This window comes from Caretta caretta, chromosome 6 (assembly GCF_965140235.1).
Source record: "Caretta caretta isolate rCarCar2 chromosome 6, rCarCar1.hap1, whole genome shotgun sequence".
NCBI classification, from domain to species: Eukaryota; Metazoa; Chordata; order Testudines; family Cheloniidae; genus Caretta; species Caretta caretta.
In genome coordinates this window covers 3,494,057-3,513,367 of record NC_134211.1, presented here as the reverse complement: position 1 = coordinate 3,513,367, position 19,311 = coordinate 3,494,057, and the positions used below count along the sequence as shown (strand labels likewise).

The window sequence follows — 19,311 nt, the reverse complement described above, 5'->3', positions numbered from 1 at the left end:
CTTTGTACCCAAAAGGCTTTCTTTGTTTTTCAGGCCTCCTGAAACAGGTAAAACCAATCACTGCTACTTATTCCAAAGGACAAAGCTTTATAGGCTAGGTTTTGCCTAACTCACCCCGAGTGACTCCAGATTCCGTGGGAAACCCACTGTGATGGTGCACCCCATCGTGCTATATGGGGAGATGCTTATAAATGTATATGTGATAGAACTGGAATATGTTTTGTGCGACATATGCCACGTAGCATGTCTCTGTAGAGGTTGTCATCTGCTGAATCTATTCCTCCTATTTGTACGCATGTATCATTTTTGTGATCGAGGTTATGAATATTGGCTGTGTACTTGCTTGATTTCTGGGTAGCCTTGGTAAAAGTATTTCATCAGATTTCTAAGAGAAGACTATTCTCAGGAAGTGCCCAGTCAAGAACCACTTAAGCCAACAATGAATTTGGAGACGCCAATCCACATCTGAGCTTTCCCAGGAATGTGGCTTGACTGGAAAGGAACTCAGTCTTGCAGGGACATGTGACTTGCCCATGTGACTGCAAAACTCCATCTTGTAACTGGATTCTACACAGGGAGAGGGAGGGGTGTCCACCCAGAGGACAAAGTCTATAAAAATCCCTGGGAGACCCCTCCATTTTGTCTTCAGCTGGCTCAAGGGATAGCCTCTCCACCCCCAAGGGTACCTGAAAGAAACTGGAACAGAGGACAGTGACTACAGGGGAGTGAGAGTGATTTCTGGACCCAGAGTAGGGGGAGTCTAGTCTGTAAAAGGAAGCTCATGGAAACTTTGCTGAGGGTGAGGCTTTTATCTGTATTCAGTTTTATTACTGTATTAGAGATAGATCAGCGTGTTTTATTTTATTTTACTTGGGAATTCACTTTGTTCTGTCTGTTACTACTTGGAACCACTTAAATCCTACTTTCAGTACTTAAAATCACTTTTTACTCATTAATTAACCTGGAGTACATATTAGTATCTGGGGGAGGGGTGAAAACAGCTGTGCATATCTCTCTATCAGTGCTAGAGAGGGCGAACAATCTATGAGTTTACCCTGTATAAGCTTCATACAGGGTAAAACGGATTTATTTAAGATTTGGACCCCATTGGGAGTTGAGCATCTGAGTGCTAAAGACAGGAACACTTCCTAAGCTGCTTCCAAGTAAGCCTACAGCTGTTAGGGGACATGGTTCAGACCGGGTCTGGGTTTGCAGCAGGCTAGCGGATCTGGCTCAAACCAGGTAGGGCTCTGGAGTCCTAACCTGGGAAGGGCAAGGAAGCAGGGGCAGAAGGAGTCTTGGCACATCAGTTGGCAGCTCCCAGGGGGGTTTCTGTGATCCAACACATCACACCCACCCAGCGAAACCAGAACACACAAATACATATAACACTTATTGAATACAAAGGGCTATGAACATTTTCTGGGCACCTCTTAATATGACAATCTATGATGTTGTCATGTTTCCTGAGTTTTTGCTCACCGACATACAGATAACATTTTAAAAGTTAATGCGATAGTCTCAACACCATGCCTGTGTTTGTCATTTCTGTCACTGATGTATGTATGGGACCAAATTGTCAGGTGATCCTTAGAAACCTGAGAAGAACAAACCCATACAAAACTTTTAGCTTCGACAATCAGCCAACTATCAGATGTAAATTATATGTGGACATCCATGAAACAGAAAGGGCTGTTGGTGAGTAAGTAGAAGGTTGTACAAAATAGGTGGACTAGTACTGTATAAGGCAGTGATGAAATGCCCCTAAGTGGCTCACTGGCACATGCCCGTAACGCTAGGAAAGACCCTGTTATGAAATCTTCCAAACATGACCATAGTTCACCCAAATATTCACTAGTTCGAATAACTCAAATATTCAAAAACTAGAAGGCAAATAATGAGCACACACACCTCATTATTATTATGAAATATAAATGATTTTTCAGCCACTCTCATTATTAGAGAACCCAGCTTATGCTTTTAAAACACTTAATAAATCAATAAATAATAATAAAAATAATGCCTATTGCTTACATCAGTAGCTCTCTGAGCACTTTACTGTCTTTTTCTTTAACGTTTCTCCCCTCTCAGCACTCCGGGAGACTGGGCAGTGCCACCATCCCCGTTGTAAGGATGGAGAACAGAGGCACAGAGAGGCTAAGTGACTTGCCCAAGGTCACACAGGAAGTCCATTGTGGACCCAGAAATTGAACCCAGGTTTTCTATGTCCTCAGCCAGTGCCTGAACCACGGGACCAGCCTGCCCTTCCCTTGAGGATGGCAACGTGGCCTTAGCACAAAATGGTTCCTAACTGGGAGTTGAGCAGCTCTGAGAAGCTGGCTACTTGATGAGTTGCCAAATCATAGCTGTCTGGTGCAGATCTCCTTGGAAAACCTGCCCCTTAGTTCTTTTTGGTGCAAGACGAACAGGGCTGGTTATCCACAAAAACCAAGATAATGATGTAAAGAACTCACTGCCCACTTACACTCCTGTTTACCATTAAAAAACCCATTCCCAACATTTAAATTCACAGAGAATAAATCTTCCTGTGTAACATCCTCATAAAGGCCTCTTTCACTTCCTTGTTCCTCAGGCTGTAGATCAGGGGGTTCAACATGGGGATCACAAGGGTATAAAACAAAGAAATTATTTTGTCCTGATCTATGGGGTACTTTGAACTGGGCCGTATATACATGAAAGCGCCTGTTCCGTAGAAGATGGTGATGGCCATCAGGTGGGAGGCGCAGGTGGAGAAAGCTTTGAGTTGGCCCTAGGCAGAGTTGATCCTTAGGATAGCGACCACAATGTAGATGTAGGAGATAAGGATGATCAAGATAGTAGGTGTTACCACCACAGTGGTACAGGTGAAATGAACAATGTCTGTGATGTGGGTGTCAGAGCAGGACAGTTTCAGGATGGGGGGGTACGTCACAGAAGAAACGGTTGATGGCATACGAGTCGCAGAAGGACAAAAGGAATATAAACATAGTTTGAACAATTGCACTCACGCAGCCCATTAGGTACGACCCCAGCACCAGCAGCATGCAAAACCGCTTGGACATGATGACAGTGTAGCGCAATGGGTTGCAGATGGCCATGAAGCGATCGTATGCCATGACACCCAAGAGGTACCATTCACAGGACAATGCGATGCATAAGAAGAAGAATTGCAGAGCACACCCAGGGAACAAAATGACTTTTCTCACTGATACTAAAGTAATCAGTATGCTGGAAGTGATAATGGTGGTGTAATCAACATCTAAGAGGGCCAGGTTGCTGATGAAAAAGTACATGGGGTTGTGAAGCTGGTAGTCAGTCCTGATTAAGGTGACCAAGGTGAGGTTCCCCACTAGGATCAGCAGGTAGATCAACAGAAACATCACAAGGAGGATGACCTGCAGCTTTGGGTCTTGTGTGAATCCCAACAAGACAAACTCACTCACTGCAGTGTGATTCCTCTCCGTCATTTATCCCAGACACACTCTCCACTGCAGGTGAGAAAGTGAGGCCTACACTAAAAAAGGAGACAAATGAGGGCTGAATGCAAACACCTCAAACTCTGTTACTTTCAACAAAGCATAAACTCTAGGCAGTGGATCCATCTCAGGATTCCATAAGCCTCACACCCACCATGAAGATCTCTGTTTCCCTCCACTGTCTGGACTACATGTAGTATTTGGAGTCCAGCAGTGGCTTCAAGCTAGGTTTTCTAGCTCAGGGAGCGGTGGCTCATGCTCTTGAGATCAATCTTTGCAGCTGACAACCCACACACCTGCACAATGTCGTTTCCACGGTCAGATACTAATACAATCACCCACATCAATTAGTGAGACCACTGCGCAATGAGACTTTTTGCAGGGCAAAGTACTACATGGGGTGTGAACGTATATGAGGCATGGGTGCTTATGCACTGTCTGTTATGGAGCCAGGCTAGTTGTTTCATTAGCAATAAGGGATATGGGCAGGCAGGGAGTTGCAGGAAAGAGAACTTTATTCAGCAGCCTGGGGCTACCCAGCGTTCTATGCAGAGCCTCTAGCATTTGTGCACAAGTAGCCTGACCCCTGTTCACACTCCTGAGCTCCTGATGTCACAATAAACTAGGTCCCTCCAGAAAACTGACCCTCTTTCTCTATTTCCACTCCTCACATTACTGCAGTGACTCAGCTCTTAAAGCTGCACGGCCATGTTTATTGCAAGCTGAGTTTTACAACCCTGCCTTTCTGAAGAAAAAACAAAGTTCCTTCACTCAGAGCACCAGATCCAATACATTTCCTCATGTTAGCAGCAAACTTACCCCAGCCGGGCAGTGGTGCTATTCACTTCGACGGGAGCAATGGTGGGTTCTGATGCTATTTGGCATGTCCATGGGGATGATCGTCTGGCCCGCAGTGTTTAAGTCTCATAGTCTGGAATCCATGCAAGGACTCAGAAATTGCAGCTCCGAGCATCCTGGCACCTCATGTTTAGGTGCCTAAACAAAAACAAGCACAGCAGTGCAATCCAGAAAGCCAAGTTAGGTACCTCCCTGTAGAATCATAGAACCGTAGCGGTCGAAGGGACTGCAAGGGTCATCCAGTCTCACCCCCTACCAAGAGGCAGGATTTGTTGTGCCCAAACCATCCAAGGCAGATGGCTCTCTAGCCTCCTTTTGAAAACCTCCAGCGAAGGAGCTTCCACAGTCTCCCTGTACAATGAATGGGGACAGATAGGCACCTTAAAATGCATTCCACAACAGCCCACAGGATGCCAGGTGGGAAGTCCCCTAAGCTTGCCAGTGGGACCCACTGATTTGCGAAGCACTGCCCCTTCCTCACAGATCGGCACCTCCATTCCACCTGGATTTATGTGACTCTCTCTACTAGCAACCCACACACAGGTACCCCTCTCCTGGCTTCGTAGCAGTTTCTTGAGGGAATGAATTGGACACTGGCCTCGTTCTACACAAAATGGCGGAAGGAGGCAGGTGTGGTGCTCCTGCCCCCATGATAACTTTTGGCCCAGTGGTTAGAGAACTCGCCCGGGATGTGGGAGACCCAAGTTCCATTCCCCTTCCCTGGCAGAGAGGAAAGAAAGGATTTAAACAGGTATCTCCCACCTCTCAGGAGAGCGCTCTAACCTCAGGCCTCTGGGATAGCGTGTCTCTCCTGTTGAAGCTGTTCCATTGTGGATAAATAAAGAGCGATTGGCGCAGGGGGACTGGACCCAGGGTCTCCTTCCCATGAGGTGTGTGCCCGAACCACTCGCACTCTCTGGTCCAATAATTTTGGCATCCTCATGTTCCACTGCCCAGCTCTCCTCAGCCACTGCCCCTTTGGCAAGGATGCCCATGGCCACAGAAGGCAGGAGCTGAATGTCAGTCCCTTCACTATCTTTACATCATCTCCTTGTCTCCTGTTTCTCTGTCTGTACAGATCAGACCAGTCCTCCAATCACGTGGCCTCCTGCAGGTCGAGGATGCAGGACCAGCACAAGGATTAACACGGAGTCAGTGGAGGCAATTGTTTGAAGAGGGGACACAATTAGAGAGCTTGGCTGTGAGGAGGTTTTTCTGGGGGGAGGGAGAGTAGAAGCTCCTGCTAGACTTCAGGACCTGGTGGAGAGGGAGAGCCTGGATCCCCCTACCCTTTTCTTCTCCTCCATCCACCCCCAGAGACCTCAGAGGGATCTAGGGGTAGTGGGGAGGTGATAAACTGTGACTTGGCTGCTGGGCCCACCAGGCTGCCCAGAAAACCCATCCCAAAACTCAGAGAGATAGTTTGGCAGCAGCCTGACCACTAGGCCTGCTAGACCTCAAGAAAGCCCCTCTGCAAAATCTATGATGGGTTAATTCCTCCCCCTCTCCCCCGAGGAAGATGTTATCTTGAAAGTTGAGTTGCTGGTCTCAGTTGTGCTCAGCTAAGAGACTTAGGAACCCAACTTCCATTGAATTCTAATGGAGATTTGGGCTCCGAACTCCCTCAAGCCTCTTTGATAATCCCAGAAATTGCTAACGTTCAGGTATTTATATCCCCACCCAACCCAACCGAATAACCATAGAGTGATAACTGGCTCTGGCTGGGACCCCGGTAGGCAGCCTGGGCACAGTTGCCGAAGAGTGAGAGAATGAACACCCCCTTGTTCCCTCTCCTGACGATTCCATTATCAAAAAATCTGCTGTCTGCAGAGGCAGCGGCTATTTTGTAAGGCAGAGGTGATGCATCACGTGACTGAGGACAAAGACATACACCCACTGTGCTGTCGCCTGAGGACTTACATTCGTTCTTTCTTGTTCTGTTTTCCTTCATCCAGAATGAAAGTCATTCTGGCATTTGGTTCCTCTCTGTGTATGTTAAATATATATTCCCTATGAATATGAATGAACTTGTTCCAACCCCCCCACCCAGAACAAACCATCGACCCCCCGCATAGACCCCACCTCTTCTTCACGTTCAGACATGAGTTGGTTTAAGATTCTGAAACACTCACATATATTTGTATGCCTTAGACTATGTCTATGCTACACAGCTTTTAGTGACATGGCTGGGTTGCTAAAAGTTGGGCTTGTGTGAACACTGTTGGTCGGCACTTTTGCCAACAAAATACTTCTACCCCCAATGAGTGGGATCTGCTGACAACGCGGTCGTTCACACAGGCACTTCTCACAGCAAACTTTTGTCTTTCGAGGGGTGGGGGAAGGTTAAGTACCTGTGAATGACAAAAGTTTTGTCTTTCAATTACCAGTGTAGACATGGACTTAGTGTTTTCAGTGTCCAACTGAGACCAGGAGTAGAGGTGCTGGGACTCTCGTGAGAAAGTGGATGTTTGCCACCCACTTTTTGCTCATTGCCAGCCCAGTGTTATAGGTTCCAGATGTTTGCTGTGCACAGAAAAGTTTGGATGCTTAAACAAAACAGACATACATTCTGAGAGCCAGAGCCTGGCCTAGCTCTATGGGGGTCATTCACACACAAAGAGGAGCAGGACCCCACAGACTTGACCCTACGTAGGGGACACAATGGGGAAAGTGGGGGCTGCACAGCAGACACACAGGTGGGTGGAAAGTTGGCAGAGCATTGCCTCTTCCCCTCTGTCTCAATGAGCCCACATAGGTGAGGGTAGCGATCGGCTCCAGCACCTGAGTCACAATTCAATCCCTGACCTCCTCCTGGGGTGGTGTAGTTAAGCACTGCCCCTTACACAGAGCAGGTGATCAAAGCACAATGTAGCTCTGAACCTCTCGATAATTCCCAATCTCTTGAGCCATCCAATCTGCCCAACCTGCACAACACCTAGCATTGAAAAGTCTCCATATTCCATTCCCAGTGCTTTGAATCACTCAGTCTCAGCGATCTAGGGACACACTGGGACCAATTACCGACACGCATCACAACGGCCTGGCACGGTGTTATACAAATCACTTCTCCACAAATACACTTGGCCCCAGCAACAAGAAGATAGCTGAAGCTCCTTTGTCTGACGGTCCGAGCCTGGAGAGACTTAAGGTCCCAACAGACTGTAAGGGAATATAACTCAGCCCCCTGCCCTTCCTCCAGATGGGAATCTCTTGGACCCATCACATAAATGATTCATCCTTACGCAGGTAGGTTTGCTTTGTCTGGGTGTAGCACTGCGGGAGGGAGGGGGGAAGAGTAAAAGCCTGTTGCGAGCAGCAAGAAAAAATCTCACAATCCACTGGAAAGTCGGTTTGAAGGTATAATTTTGACCTAAAACTTCCTAACTGATATGAGAGCTACTTATGTAGGAAACGACCCCTTCAGCTGAAGCTGCTACATCCAGAATCTAAGGAGCAGCCCTGGGTGCAGACCCACCAGCAGTACACAGCAGGTGAATCGTTGTGTCGCTCAGCTGTAGCCTGGGCTTGGGCTGTGTCTGGGGAGAGGGATGGTGCTGCAGATAACAGCAGAATGTTTTTGATTCATTTCCTGTGCTGTAGTTATTAACTGTCCGTCCAAACTCTGAGTCCTTTCTCCTCTCGCCCCCTTGTATGAGGCCACCCTGTAAGATCCCAATGGGTAGTGTATACATTCCAGTTCATCGTCTGAGCTTTACAGGTTCGGCAACTGCCCTGCACTGGCTAGAGGTTAATAATGCCTATGAGATTTCCAGGAGGAGGCACCAGAATTGACGCCAAGGATCATTCACACCAAAGCAACAGTGTTAGCCCTGGCAACACAATACTGGGAGTGTAAGGGTCACAGAAATAATCTTCCAACGGAGTTATTCTGAAATAAAAAGGTGAACTATTTCAATTTTGACATTTTTGAAATAATGTGTTTCAAGGTTTTGTTTTGAAATGACGTTTTGTTTCCAAAAATCTGTTAGATTTAACTTGAAAAAAAAAGGGAGAAGAGGGTAAAAACCTGACAACGAAATGATTTATTTTGCGGGAGAAGGGAACAAGTTGCTGTTATTTTGGGATTTTTCAGGTCAGCCACTGAACCAAAAAACAAAACAGCCCCCCACCCCCCCCAAAAAAAAACCCCAACCACCCAGCTGTAATGCAAACTCTCTAGATTTCTGCTGTGGGGGGAAAAGGTTTTCCAACTGAGCCAACAGTGAACTTCACCCTCTGGCAATCAAGTCGGCACTATGCTACAGTTTTTTGCCAATAGTTGCTCTTTGCAGATTGTCCACATCAAAAGAGAAAGAATGAGATACGCACACATGGGTAAAAATATTCTTACTTTCAGCAAACAAGGGTCTCAAATGGACTAAAATGCTGTCATTGGTCATACGGAATTCCAGGTCCTCACACTGTTTTTTATTTCTACAGAAATTCCCTCTGTGCATGTCTCTCCTCAAAGCCCATGTGAAGCAATGGCCCAGGGAAATGACACTACCGTGACTGAATTCATCCTTGCAGGATTCACTGACCATCCAGAACTGCAGGTTACCCTCTTCCTCATATTTCTGGTGATCTATGTTCTCACCTTGCTGGGGAATTTTGGGATGATTGCCCTAATCTGGACGGACTCCCGATTTCACACCCCCATGTATCTCTTGCTCAGCAACTTGTCACTCGTTGACCTTGGCTACTCCTCATCCATCACCCCCAGGGTGCTGGTGAGCCTCTCAAGGGAGAGTAAGGCCATTTCCTACGCTGGATGTGCTGCACAGATGTACTTTTTTGCTGCCTTTGCCACCACTGAGTCCTTCCTCCTTGCGGTGATGGCCTATGACCGTTATGTGGCCATCTGTAATCCACTGCTCTATCAGCTCATCATATCTGAGAGGTCCTGCATCTGGCTCTTGGCTGGCTCCTACATGGCTGGGGTTGCAAATGCAACCGTGTTTACCAGCTGCACCTTTCAGCTGTCCTTCTGTGGGCCCAATGTAATTGATCATTACGTTTGTGATGTCCTTCCGCTCATGCGGCTCTCCTGCACCGACACTCACGCAAATGAAATGCTGCTTTCTATCTTTACTGGTTCCATACAACTGACAACCATGCTGATCATCCTCTTCTCATATCTGTATGTTACTGCTGCCATACTGAGGATCCGCTCCTCCGAGGGCAGGCACAAAGCCTTCTCCACCTGCACCTCCCACCTGACAGCCGTAGCTATATGCTATGGGACAACGTTCTTTATCTACTTACAACCCAGTTCCACCTCCTCACTGGTGCGGGACCAGGTGATCTCTGTGTTCTACACGATGGTGATCCCCATGCTGAACCCCCTGATCTACAGCCTGAGGAACAAGGAGGTGAAGGACGCCCTGGGGAGAATGTTAGAGAGAAGAAAGTTCTCTCAGCATCTTTGATGAATAATTTAATCATGTTTTGAACTAAAGTGACAATGTTCTTTCCATTCCCTTCCACTCTATGTAATTTTATAATGAAAATAAAAACTCTAATGTGTTCAAGTTTTAAGAAAAATGTTTTAGAGGTGGCATTGTCCAACAGATAAGACACTCAGAAGATCTGGTGTGACAGATATTGCGACCCCATGCAGTATCTTTGGGACCATTATATTAACTTGCATTGTATGAATGATTTATGTATGACTATGTTCTACTCCACTGGGGGGGGGGGTTCTGCAGCTCCTTCCAGAACTAAAACCTGCGGGGGTGGGGGGGGGTGATTAAGGCAAGTCCCTGAGACTAAACTCCAGAGAAATTCCAAGGGGAGTGGAGTCTGTCTCATTCAGGACCCTTGAACCTGTAACCCCCCCAGCAAGGACACCTGCTTTTAGGTTTTCCAGTTCCTCAGCTGTCACCTCTCTTGGGTGGAGATGTACACCTCTCACCCTCTTGATTGGGGTTTTTTGAGGCTCCACAGTTCCCCACCTACACTGTGAATTCCCCAGTAAGCCAGACTGCCTAAGCCAACCTGCTATACTTTTCTCCTGAGATAGACAATGGTGTTATAAGTTACCACACCACTCTTTCTAAGCAAACAAATTTATTCTCAAGGGGAAAGTGTTATAGAGAAAACTTTAAAAGCAATAAAAGATCCTACATACATGCTAACAACCTCACCAGAGATCACCCCAGCTCCAACAAGGGCTCTAGATACTGAACAGTAATTCAAACCTTACCACCAAAGATTTTTTTCTGTGGTTAAAAGCTCACACCACCTTTTGCTCAGAACAAACACACAGACTGGGCCATGTCCTTCCAAACCTTCCCAGGAAGGATTGAGGCAGCCCTTGGACAGACGGTCCTGTCTATTTGGAGCACTAGAAATAAGGCTCTGAATCAGTTTTAACTAAGGCTATTTAATTCAAACTCCCTTCTTTGTCCATTGACCCTTAAAGAATCCAGTTTGAACAAGCATATGTAAGCCTCTCTCCAGGTGGTGGTAGCTCTCTGGAGGTGTTACAACTTGAGTAAATTTGCCTCTCCAACCTGTTCTTAATTTTTGGAGGGTGGTCGTCCTCCTGTCCCATGTAATCAAATACAGTCCCTAGCACACCATGATACATACATTTAATTCAATAAGATTTCACAGAATTCAGTAAGGTTTGTGCAGGATATTGTGGGATGCACCATCATAGGGCCTAATCACATCAGCCATGCTATCAGAGGCTCGTTCACCTGCACATCTACCAACGTGATATATGCTATCATGTGCCAGCAATGCCCCTCTGCCATGTACATTGGTCAAACTGGACAGTCTCTACGTAAAAGAATAAATGGACACAAATCAGATGTCAAGAATTATAACATTCATAAACCAGTCGGAGAACACTTCAATCTCTCTGGTCACTCGATTACAGACCTAAAAGTCGCAATATTACAGCAAAAAGACTTCAAAAACAGACTCCAACGAGAGACTGCTGAATGGGAATTAATTTGCAAATTGGATACAATTAACTTAGGCTTGAATAGAGACTGGGAGTGGATGGGTCATTACACAAAGTAAAACTATTTCCCCATGTTTATTTCCCCCCTCCCCCACTGTTCCTCAGAAGTTCTTGTCAATTGCTGGAAATGGCCCACCTTGATTATCACTACAAAAGATTTTCTTCCCCCCGCTCCCCCCGGCTCTTCTGCTGGTATTAGCTCATCTTAAGTGATCACGCTCCTTACAGTGTGTATGGTAACACCCATTGTTTCATGTTCTCTGTGTATATAAATCTCCCCACTGTATTTTTCACTGAACGTGTCTGATGAAGTGAGCTGTAGCTCACGAAAGCTTATGCTCAAATAAATTTGTTAGTCTCTAAGGTGCCACAAGTTCTCCTTTTCATTTTACAGTTGGGGATTCGAAGTACAGAGAGACTAAAGGCCCGTCTACATAGGGACATCCAGAACAGTTAATCTGGATTAAATAAAAGCATGAATTTAAAGTGGATTTGTGGAGAAAAAAAGAAGTAGATAAATTCATGGAGGATGGGTCCATCAATGACTATTAGTCAAGATGGTCAGGGATGCAACCCCATGCTCTGGTTGTCCCTAAACCTCCAACTGCTAGAAGCAGGGTCTGAATGACAAGGAATCACTTGAAATCGCCCAATCCTGTGATCTGAAACCTCTCCTTCTGACCAGGCCTGGCACCTGATTCCACACTGACCATTAGGTCAGACTGCCCACAACCTGGTGGATGAAGGTCTGGTAAGTGTGAGGGATTCCAAAGCCTTCTGAGACTCAAATGGGATTAATCAGAGAGAAGCGGATGTCTAGGTCTGGATTTGTTTCGGTCCCTGAAATAAAAAAAATAACCTAAGTGTGAACTGAGTTATTGTGATTTCCATGTGGTTCCAGGAGAGCAGAGAGGCCCATGGGTGTAATTCGTAATATTTGTACAGCTGGGGAAGAGTAGATGAAGCTGGATTTGAATGCTAAGCAAAGACACCAAACTTTAAACCAAGCTTGATCTCCCCCCTCTTCTCAGCCTTATGTTGCGAGGCTAGTCCAGATTCTCATTTCAGGCCTTTGCCCAGCCTAGGAATGAGTGCCAGCATTATACTATCAAAGTAATCCAGTCAGAAGGCCTTTATATACTGAGTGAGAGAAACATACTAAAGACAAAGCTGAGCAAGTGGTCAGCCATTTTGTGTGGACAAAAATGAGACACCTTAAAGGGGCCTAATTTTTCAGAAGGTGGGTGCTCAGCGCTCTCTGAAAATCCAGTCCTTTTGAGGTGCTTCAAGCTAGGGACCCAAAATCACTATTCACTTTTGAAAGGCTTGCCTCTCGCAGCTTCACTCTTCTAGCCTTCGTCCCCCACCTCACACCCAAACCCATGAGGGGAGCGAGTGCTAATGCGAATCAAACTCATATTATCATTCTTTAAACATCACTGTTTTTCCCCACTCAGCCATGTGAAAGCTGGATCCCTAGCTGGTCTGGGTTAGCATAACCCTATTCATGCCAATGGACCAGGTGTAAATAAGAAATGCTCTATTCAAGTTAATTGCCCAGATCTCCTGCTAATGTACACTGGCCATAAACACTATGTAATTCAAAGGGCCCAGATCCCCAGCTGGCATAAATCAGCTTAGATCCACTGAAGTCAGTGGGCCAGATCCTTAGGTGGTGTGAAGCAAAAAAGCCCCATCCAAGTCTCTACACCAGATTCTTTGCTCGTGTAACTGACAACGGTCATTTGGAACTTCTGGATGGTGTAAATTGGAGTGTTGCCATTGAAGTCAACAGACCGGAGCCACTGCAGTTGTGACTCCTGAGCCAATTTGCACCCGCAGAGGATCTGAGCTAAGGATCACCAATGCACAGCCTCCTTTGGGGAACTTCTATACTATGTCCGTAGGAATCAGAGCCGGCCAACAATGGCACTTTATTTATTAAAACTCTCACAAATTATGGTTTTGGTATTTGGCCATCTTGAGGCCAGGTGTACACTGGAAACTTGTTGCCAGTATAACGATGTGGGTCAGGCGTGTGATTTTTTTTTATATAGAACATTTCTGTACCAGCAAAAGCCGTAGGGCTTGTCTAGACTTGGAATGCTACCGTGGCACTGCTGTAGCTCTTCAGTGTAGAGGCTATCAATGCTGACGGGAGGTGTTCTCTTGTCGGTAGAGGTAATCCGCCTCTGTCATAAATATAAAGGGAAAGGTAAACCCCTTTAAAATCCTCCCTGGCCAGAGGAAAAATCCTTTCACCTGTAAAGGGTTAAGAAGCTATGATAACCTCACTGGCACCTGACCAAAATGACCAATGAGGAGACAAGATACTTTCAAAAGCTGGGAGGAGGGACAAAAACGAAGGGGCTGTGTCTGTCTGGGTGAGGCTTTTGCCGGGGACAGAACAGGAATGGAGTCTTAGAATTTAGTAAGTAATCCAGCTAGATATGCGTTAGATTATGATTTCTTTAAATGGCTGAGAAAATAAGCTGTGCTGAATAGAATGGATATTCCTGTCTGTGTGTCTTTTTGGAACTTAAGGTTTTGCCTAGAGGGATTCTCTATGTTTTGAATCTTATTACCCTGTAAGGTATTTACCATCCTGATTTTACAGAGGTGATTCATTTTTACTTTTTACTTCTATTAAAATCCTTGTTTTCAGAAACTGAATGCTTTTTCATTGTTCTTAAGATCAAAGGGGGGGGGGTTCAGTAGGCTGACAATCACTTTCAGAGAATATAGGTATCCTATTACAGCACAGCAAAATTTTACAAGCCAAGTTTTGTTTGTTTTATTTCTAACCCTCGGGTGTAAAGTTAGTTAAAAACAGAGAGGTAAAGATGACAGACACCAAGGTACTACACAAATTGGAGTTAGCCAAACTGGAGGCAGTGAAAGAAGCCGAAAAAGCCCTAGGAGCTGCTCACCAGAGAGCAATGGAGGCAAAGGACAAAGAAAGGGAGGTAGCGAAAGAGACAGAACAACACCAAGCGGCTGCTCACAGGAGAGCTATGGAGGCAAAGGAAAAAGAAGTGGAGGCAAGGACCAAAGAACTGGAGGAGAAGGAAAAAGAGAGGAAGCATGAACTGGAGATGGCGAAGGCAAGGGCTCAGCAGAATATACTAACAAACCCTAGCAATCCTTCTCCAGGTACCACTTCCCATCCCAGAAAGTTCCCCACCTACAAGGCAGGCGATGATACCGAGGCCTTCTTAGAAAACTTTCATCGGGCCTGCCTTGGGTACAGCATCTCTACTGACCAATATATGGTAGACCTGAGGCCGCGGCTCAGTGGACTCTCAGCTGAGGTGGCGGCAGAAATTCTCAAGGCACAAATGAACGAGCATGAAATGTTTAAAACCAAGGCGAGAGTCATAATGCTAACACCCGAGCATTCCCATTGGCAATTCAGAGCCTTAAGGTGGAAACCAGACGTGTCATTTACCCGGCGTGCCTACCACATTCTGAAACATTGGGATGCCTGGATATCATGAGCAAGTGTTGAATCTCCAGTAGATTTGCCCTTCCTAATGGAAAGGGAACAGTTCTTAGAGGGTGTTCCTGAGGAAATAGAAAGGTACATCTTAGTTGGGAAACCCAAAACTGTAATCGAGGCAGGGCAGATTGGAGCCAAACTGGTGGAGGTGACAGAGAAGAAAAAGCTGGTCGCAGTTGGAGCAGATACCAGAATGGACAACCTCAGACCACGCCCTATTACCAGGGTCCACCCAAGGACCCACCTACCCCCCAAGGAACCCTCCAGCCACCTTATCGTCCCACCACACCTTTCTCCAGCAACCCACCTCGCCCCAGTGACCCGTCAGCTGGACGATGTTTTAAATGCAACGAGATCGGGCATGTAAAGGCCAACTGCCCCAAGAACCCCAACAGATTACAGTTCATTGTACTGGAATCACACCAGAGGTCCTCAGGCCCAGATACCTCCCAGATACTCTTGGAGCGGAGGAAAACTGTGAGTGTGGGTGTGAAGAAGGTCACCGCATGGAGAGACACCGGAGCACAAGTGTGAGCTATCCATGCTTCCTTAGTGGACCCAAATTTAATCAACCCAGAGATCCAAGTGACGATTCAACCCCTCAAGTCCAACTCTTTCAACCCCAACACCAGAGGGCCCCACCGACCCTGAACCGGCAGCAGCCCATAACACTACACGAGAGGCTCAGCTGGAACCTAAATCCCAACATAGTGTCCCAGCAGAGAGCGGTTCACAGTCAACGGAAACAACCCCATCCCCTACATCGCTTCCAGAGGGACCAAGCATAGGTCCACAATCCAATGAGGAACTGACGTCTCTAGCATCAAGGGAACAGTTCCAGACCGAACAGGAAGCAGATAAAAGCCTCCAGAGAGTTTGGACGGTGGCATGGAGCAACCCACCACCTCTCAGCTCTTAATTGATCCAGGTTTGTTGTAGAAAGAGTACTTTTATACAAGGAAACTCTTTCTGGTGGACACCAGGAAGACTGGCATCCTCAGAGACAGTTGGTAGTTCCAACTAAGTACTGGGACAAGCTCTTGAGCTTAGCCCACGATCATTCTAGTGGCCATGCTGGGGTGAACAGGACCAAAGACCGTTTGCAGGGGTCATTCCACTGGGAGGGAATGGGCAAGGATGTTTCTACCTATGTCCAGTCTTGTGAAGTATGCCGAAGAGTGGGAAAACCCCAGGACCAAATCAAAGCCCCTCTCCAGCCACTCCCCATCATTGAAGTTCCATTTCAGCGAGTAGCTGTGGATATTCTGGGTCCTTTTCCGAAAAAGACACCCAGAGGAAAGCAGTACATACTGACTTTCATGGATTTTGCCACCCGATGGCCAGAAACAGTAGCTCTAAGCAACACCAGGGCTAAAAGTGTGTGCCAGGCACTAGCAGACATTTTTGACAGGGTAGGTTGGCCCTCCAACATCCTCACAGATGCAGGGACTAATTTCCTGGCAGGAACTATGGAAAACCTTTGGGATGCTCATGGGGTAAATCACTTGGTTGCCACTCCTTACCACCATCAAACATATGGCATGGTGAAGAAGTTTAATGGAACTTTGGGGGTTATGATACATAAATTCGTAAATGAGCACTCCAGTGATTGGGACCTAGTGTTGCAGCAGTTGCTCTTTCCCTACAGAGCTGTACCACATCCCAGTTTAGGGTTTTCACCATTTGAACTTGTATATGGCCGCGAGGTTAAGGAGCCATTACAGTTGGTGAAGTAGCAATGGGAGGGATTTATACCTTCATAAGGAACTAACATTCTGGACTTTGTAACCAACCTACAAAACACCCTCCGAACCTCTTTAGCCCTTGCTAAAAAAAAATACAGGATGCTCAAAAAGAGCAAAAAGCCTGGTATGATAAACATGCCAGAGAGTGTTCCTTCAGAGTAGGGAAACAGGTCATGGTCTTAAAGGCGCTCCAGGTGCATAAAATGGAAGCCTCGTGGGAAGGGCCATTCACGGTCCAGGAGCGCCTGGGAGCTGTTAATTATCTCATAGCATTCCTCACCTCCAACCGAAAGCCTAAAGTGTACCAAATTAATTCTCTAAAGCCCTTTTATTCCAGAGAGTTAAAAGTTTGTCAGTTTACAGCCCAGAGAGGAGAGGACGCTGAGTGGCCTGAAGGTGTCTACTACAAAGGGAAAAGTGCTGGTGGTGTGGAAGAGGTGAACCTCTCCATGACCCTTGGGTGTATGCAGTGACAGCAGATCAAGGAGCTGTGCACTAGCTACACGCCGACGTTCTCAGCCACCCCAGGACTGACTGAACGGGCATACCACTCCATTGACACAGGTAATGCTCACCCAATTAAAGTCCAACCTTACCGGGTGTCTCCTCAAGCTAAAACTGCTATAGGACGGGAGATCCAGGATATGTTACAGATGGGTGTAATCCTCCACTCTGGAAGTGCATGGGCATCTCCTGTGGTTCTAGTTCCCAAACCAGATTGGGAGATATGTTTTTGCCTGGACTACTGTAAGCTAAAAGCTGTAACTCTCCCAGACAACTATCCAATGCCACACACAGATGAACTACTAGAGAAACTGGGACAGGCCCAGTTCATCTCTACCTTGGACTTAACCAAGGGGTACTGGCAGGTACCTCTAGATGAATCCATCAAGGAAAGGTCAGCCTTCACTACACATGTCGGGCTGTATGAATTTAATGTACTCCCTTTCAGGCAGCGAAATGCACCCGCCACCTTCCAAAGACTTGTAGATGGTCTCCTAGCGGGATTAGAAGAATATGCAGTTGCCTACCTTGATGATGTGGCCATATTTTCGGATTCCTGGGCAGAACACCTGGAACATCTAAAAAAACTCTTTGAGCGCATAAGGGAGGCAGGACTAACTGTTAAGGCTAAGAAGTGTCAAATAGGCCTAAACAAAGTGACTTACCTTGGACACCAGATTGGTCAAGGAACTATGAGCCCCCTACAGGCCAAAGTGGATGCTATCCAAAAATGGCCTGTCCCAAAGTCAAAGAAACAGGTCCAATCCTTCTTAGGCTTGGCCGGTTATTACAGACGATTTGTACCACAACACAGCCAAATCGCTGCCCCACTGACAGACCTAACCAAAAAGAAACAGCCAAATGCCGTTCAGTGGACCGAAAAGTGTCAGAAGGCCTTTAACAAGCTTAAAGCGACACTCATGTCTGACCCTGTACTAAGGGCCCCAGACTTTGACAAACTGTTCCTAGTAACCACAGATGCGTCCGAGCGTGGTGTGGGAGCAGTTTTAACGCAGGAAGGACTGGATCAAGAATTCCACCCTGTAGTGTTTCTCAGCAAAAATCTGTCTGAGAGGCAAAGCAACTGGTCAGTCAGTGAAAAAGAATGTTACGCCACTGTCTACATTGTGGAAAAGCTACACCTATGTTTGGGGATGGCGTTTACACCTGCAAACCGACCATGCTGCGCTACGGTGGCTTCATACCGCCACGGGAAATAACAAAAAACATATTCGGTGGAGTTTAGCTCTCCAAGATTTTGATTTCAACATCCAACACATCTCAGGAGCTTCTAACAAAGTGGCTGATGCACTCTCCCATGAAAGTTTCCCAGAATCAACTGGTTAAAATCGTCCTTCAGATGTGGAAAATATAGTTAGTCTTTATGTACTTGGTAGTATATTTAGAGGTGCATGTGTCTTATTAACTCTGTTTTTTCCTAGAGCTCCAGGAAGAAATCCCAGCCAGTGTTTCACCCTAGCTGTAATTTGCGGGGGCGTGTCATAAATATAAAGGGAAGGGTAAACCCATTTAAAATCCCTCCAGGCCAGAGGAAAAATCCTCTCACCTGTAAAGGGTTAAGAAGCTAGGATAACCTCGCTGGCACCTGACCAAAATGACCAACGAGGAGACAAAATACTTTCAAAAACTGGGAGGAGGGAGAAAAACAAAGGGTCTGTGTCTGTCTGTGTGATGCTTTTGTCGGAGACAGAACAAGAACGGAGTCTTAGAACTTAGTAAGTAATCTAGCTAGGTATGTGTTAGATTATGATTTCTTTAAATGGCTGAGAAAATAGTTGTGCTGAATAGAATGAATATTCATGTCGTGTGTCTTTTTTGTAACTTAAGGTTTTGCCTAGAGGGATTCTCTATGTTTTGAATCTAATTGCCCTATAAGGTATCTACCATCCTGATTTTACAGAGGTGATTCCTTTTTACTTCTATTAAAAGTCTTCTTGTAAGAAAACTGAATGCTTTTTCATTGTTCTAAGATCCAAGGGTTTGGGTCTGTGGTCACGTATGCAAATTGGTGAGGATTTTTACCAAACCTTCCCCAGGAAGTGGGGTGCAAGGGTTGGGAGGATTTTGGGGGAAATACATTTCCAAACAACGCTTTCCTAATAAAAATAAACCCAGATAAACATTTGGTGGTGGCAGTGGAAGTCCAAGGGCAAAGGGTAAAATAGTTTGTACTTTGGGGAAGTTTTCACCGAAGCTGGTAAAAGTAAGCTTAGGAGGTTTTCATGCAGGTCCCCA

The 19,311-nt window shown here is 46.2% G+C and overlaps 1 protein-coding gene and 1 pseudogene across 1 annotated transcript; one reads left to right on the top strand and one right to left on the bottom strand.

The window, feature by feature from the left end:
* Positions 1–2,527: 2,527 nt before the first annotated feature.
* On the bottom strand, positions 2,528–3,467 carry LOC142072278 (olfactory receptor 5AR1-like; annotated as a pseudogene).
* A 5,315-nt stretch (positions 3,468–8,782) lies between these two features.
* LOC125628867 (olfactory receptor 5J3) lies at positions 8,783–9,763 on the top strand. Its single transcript, XM_048834098.2, has one exon. The coding sequence runs from the start codon at positions 8,819–8,821 to the stop codon at positions 9,761–9,763; it is 945 nt and encodes a 314-aa protein (XP_048690055.2). The 5' UTR covers positions 8,783–8,818.
* Positions 9,764–19,311: the final 9,548 nt, after the last annotated feature.

Coding starts and splice junctions, on each gene's coding strand:
- LOC125628867 (XM_048834098.2), top strand. CDS start 8,819: ATGGCCCAGGGAAATGACACTACCGTGACTGAATTCATCCTTGCAGGA.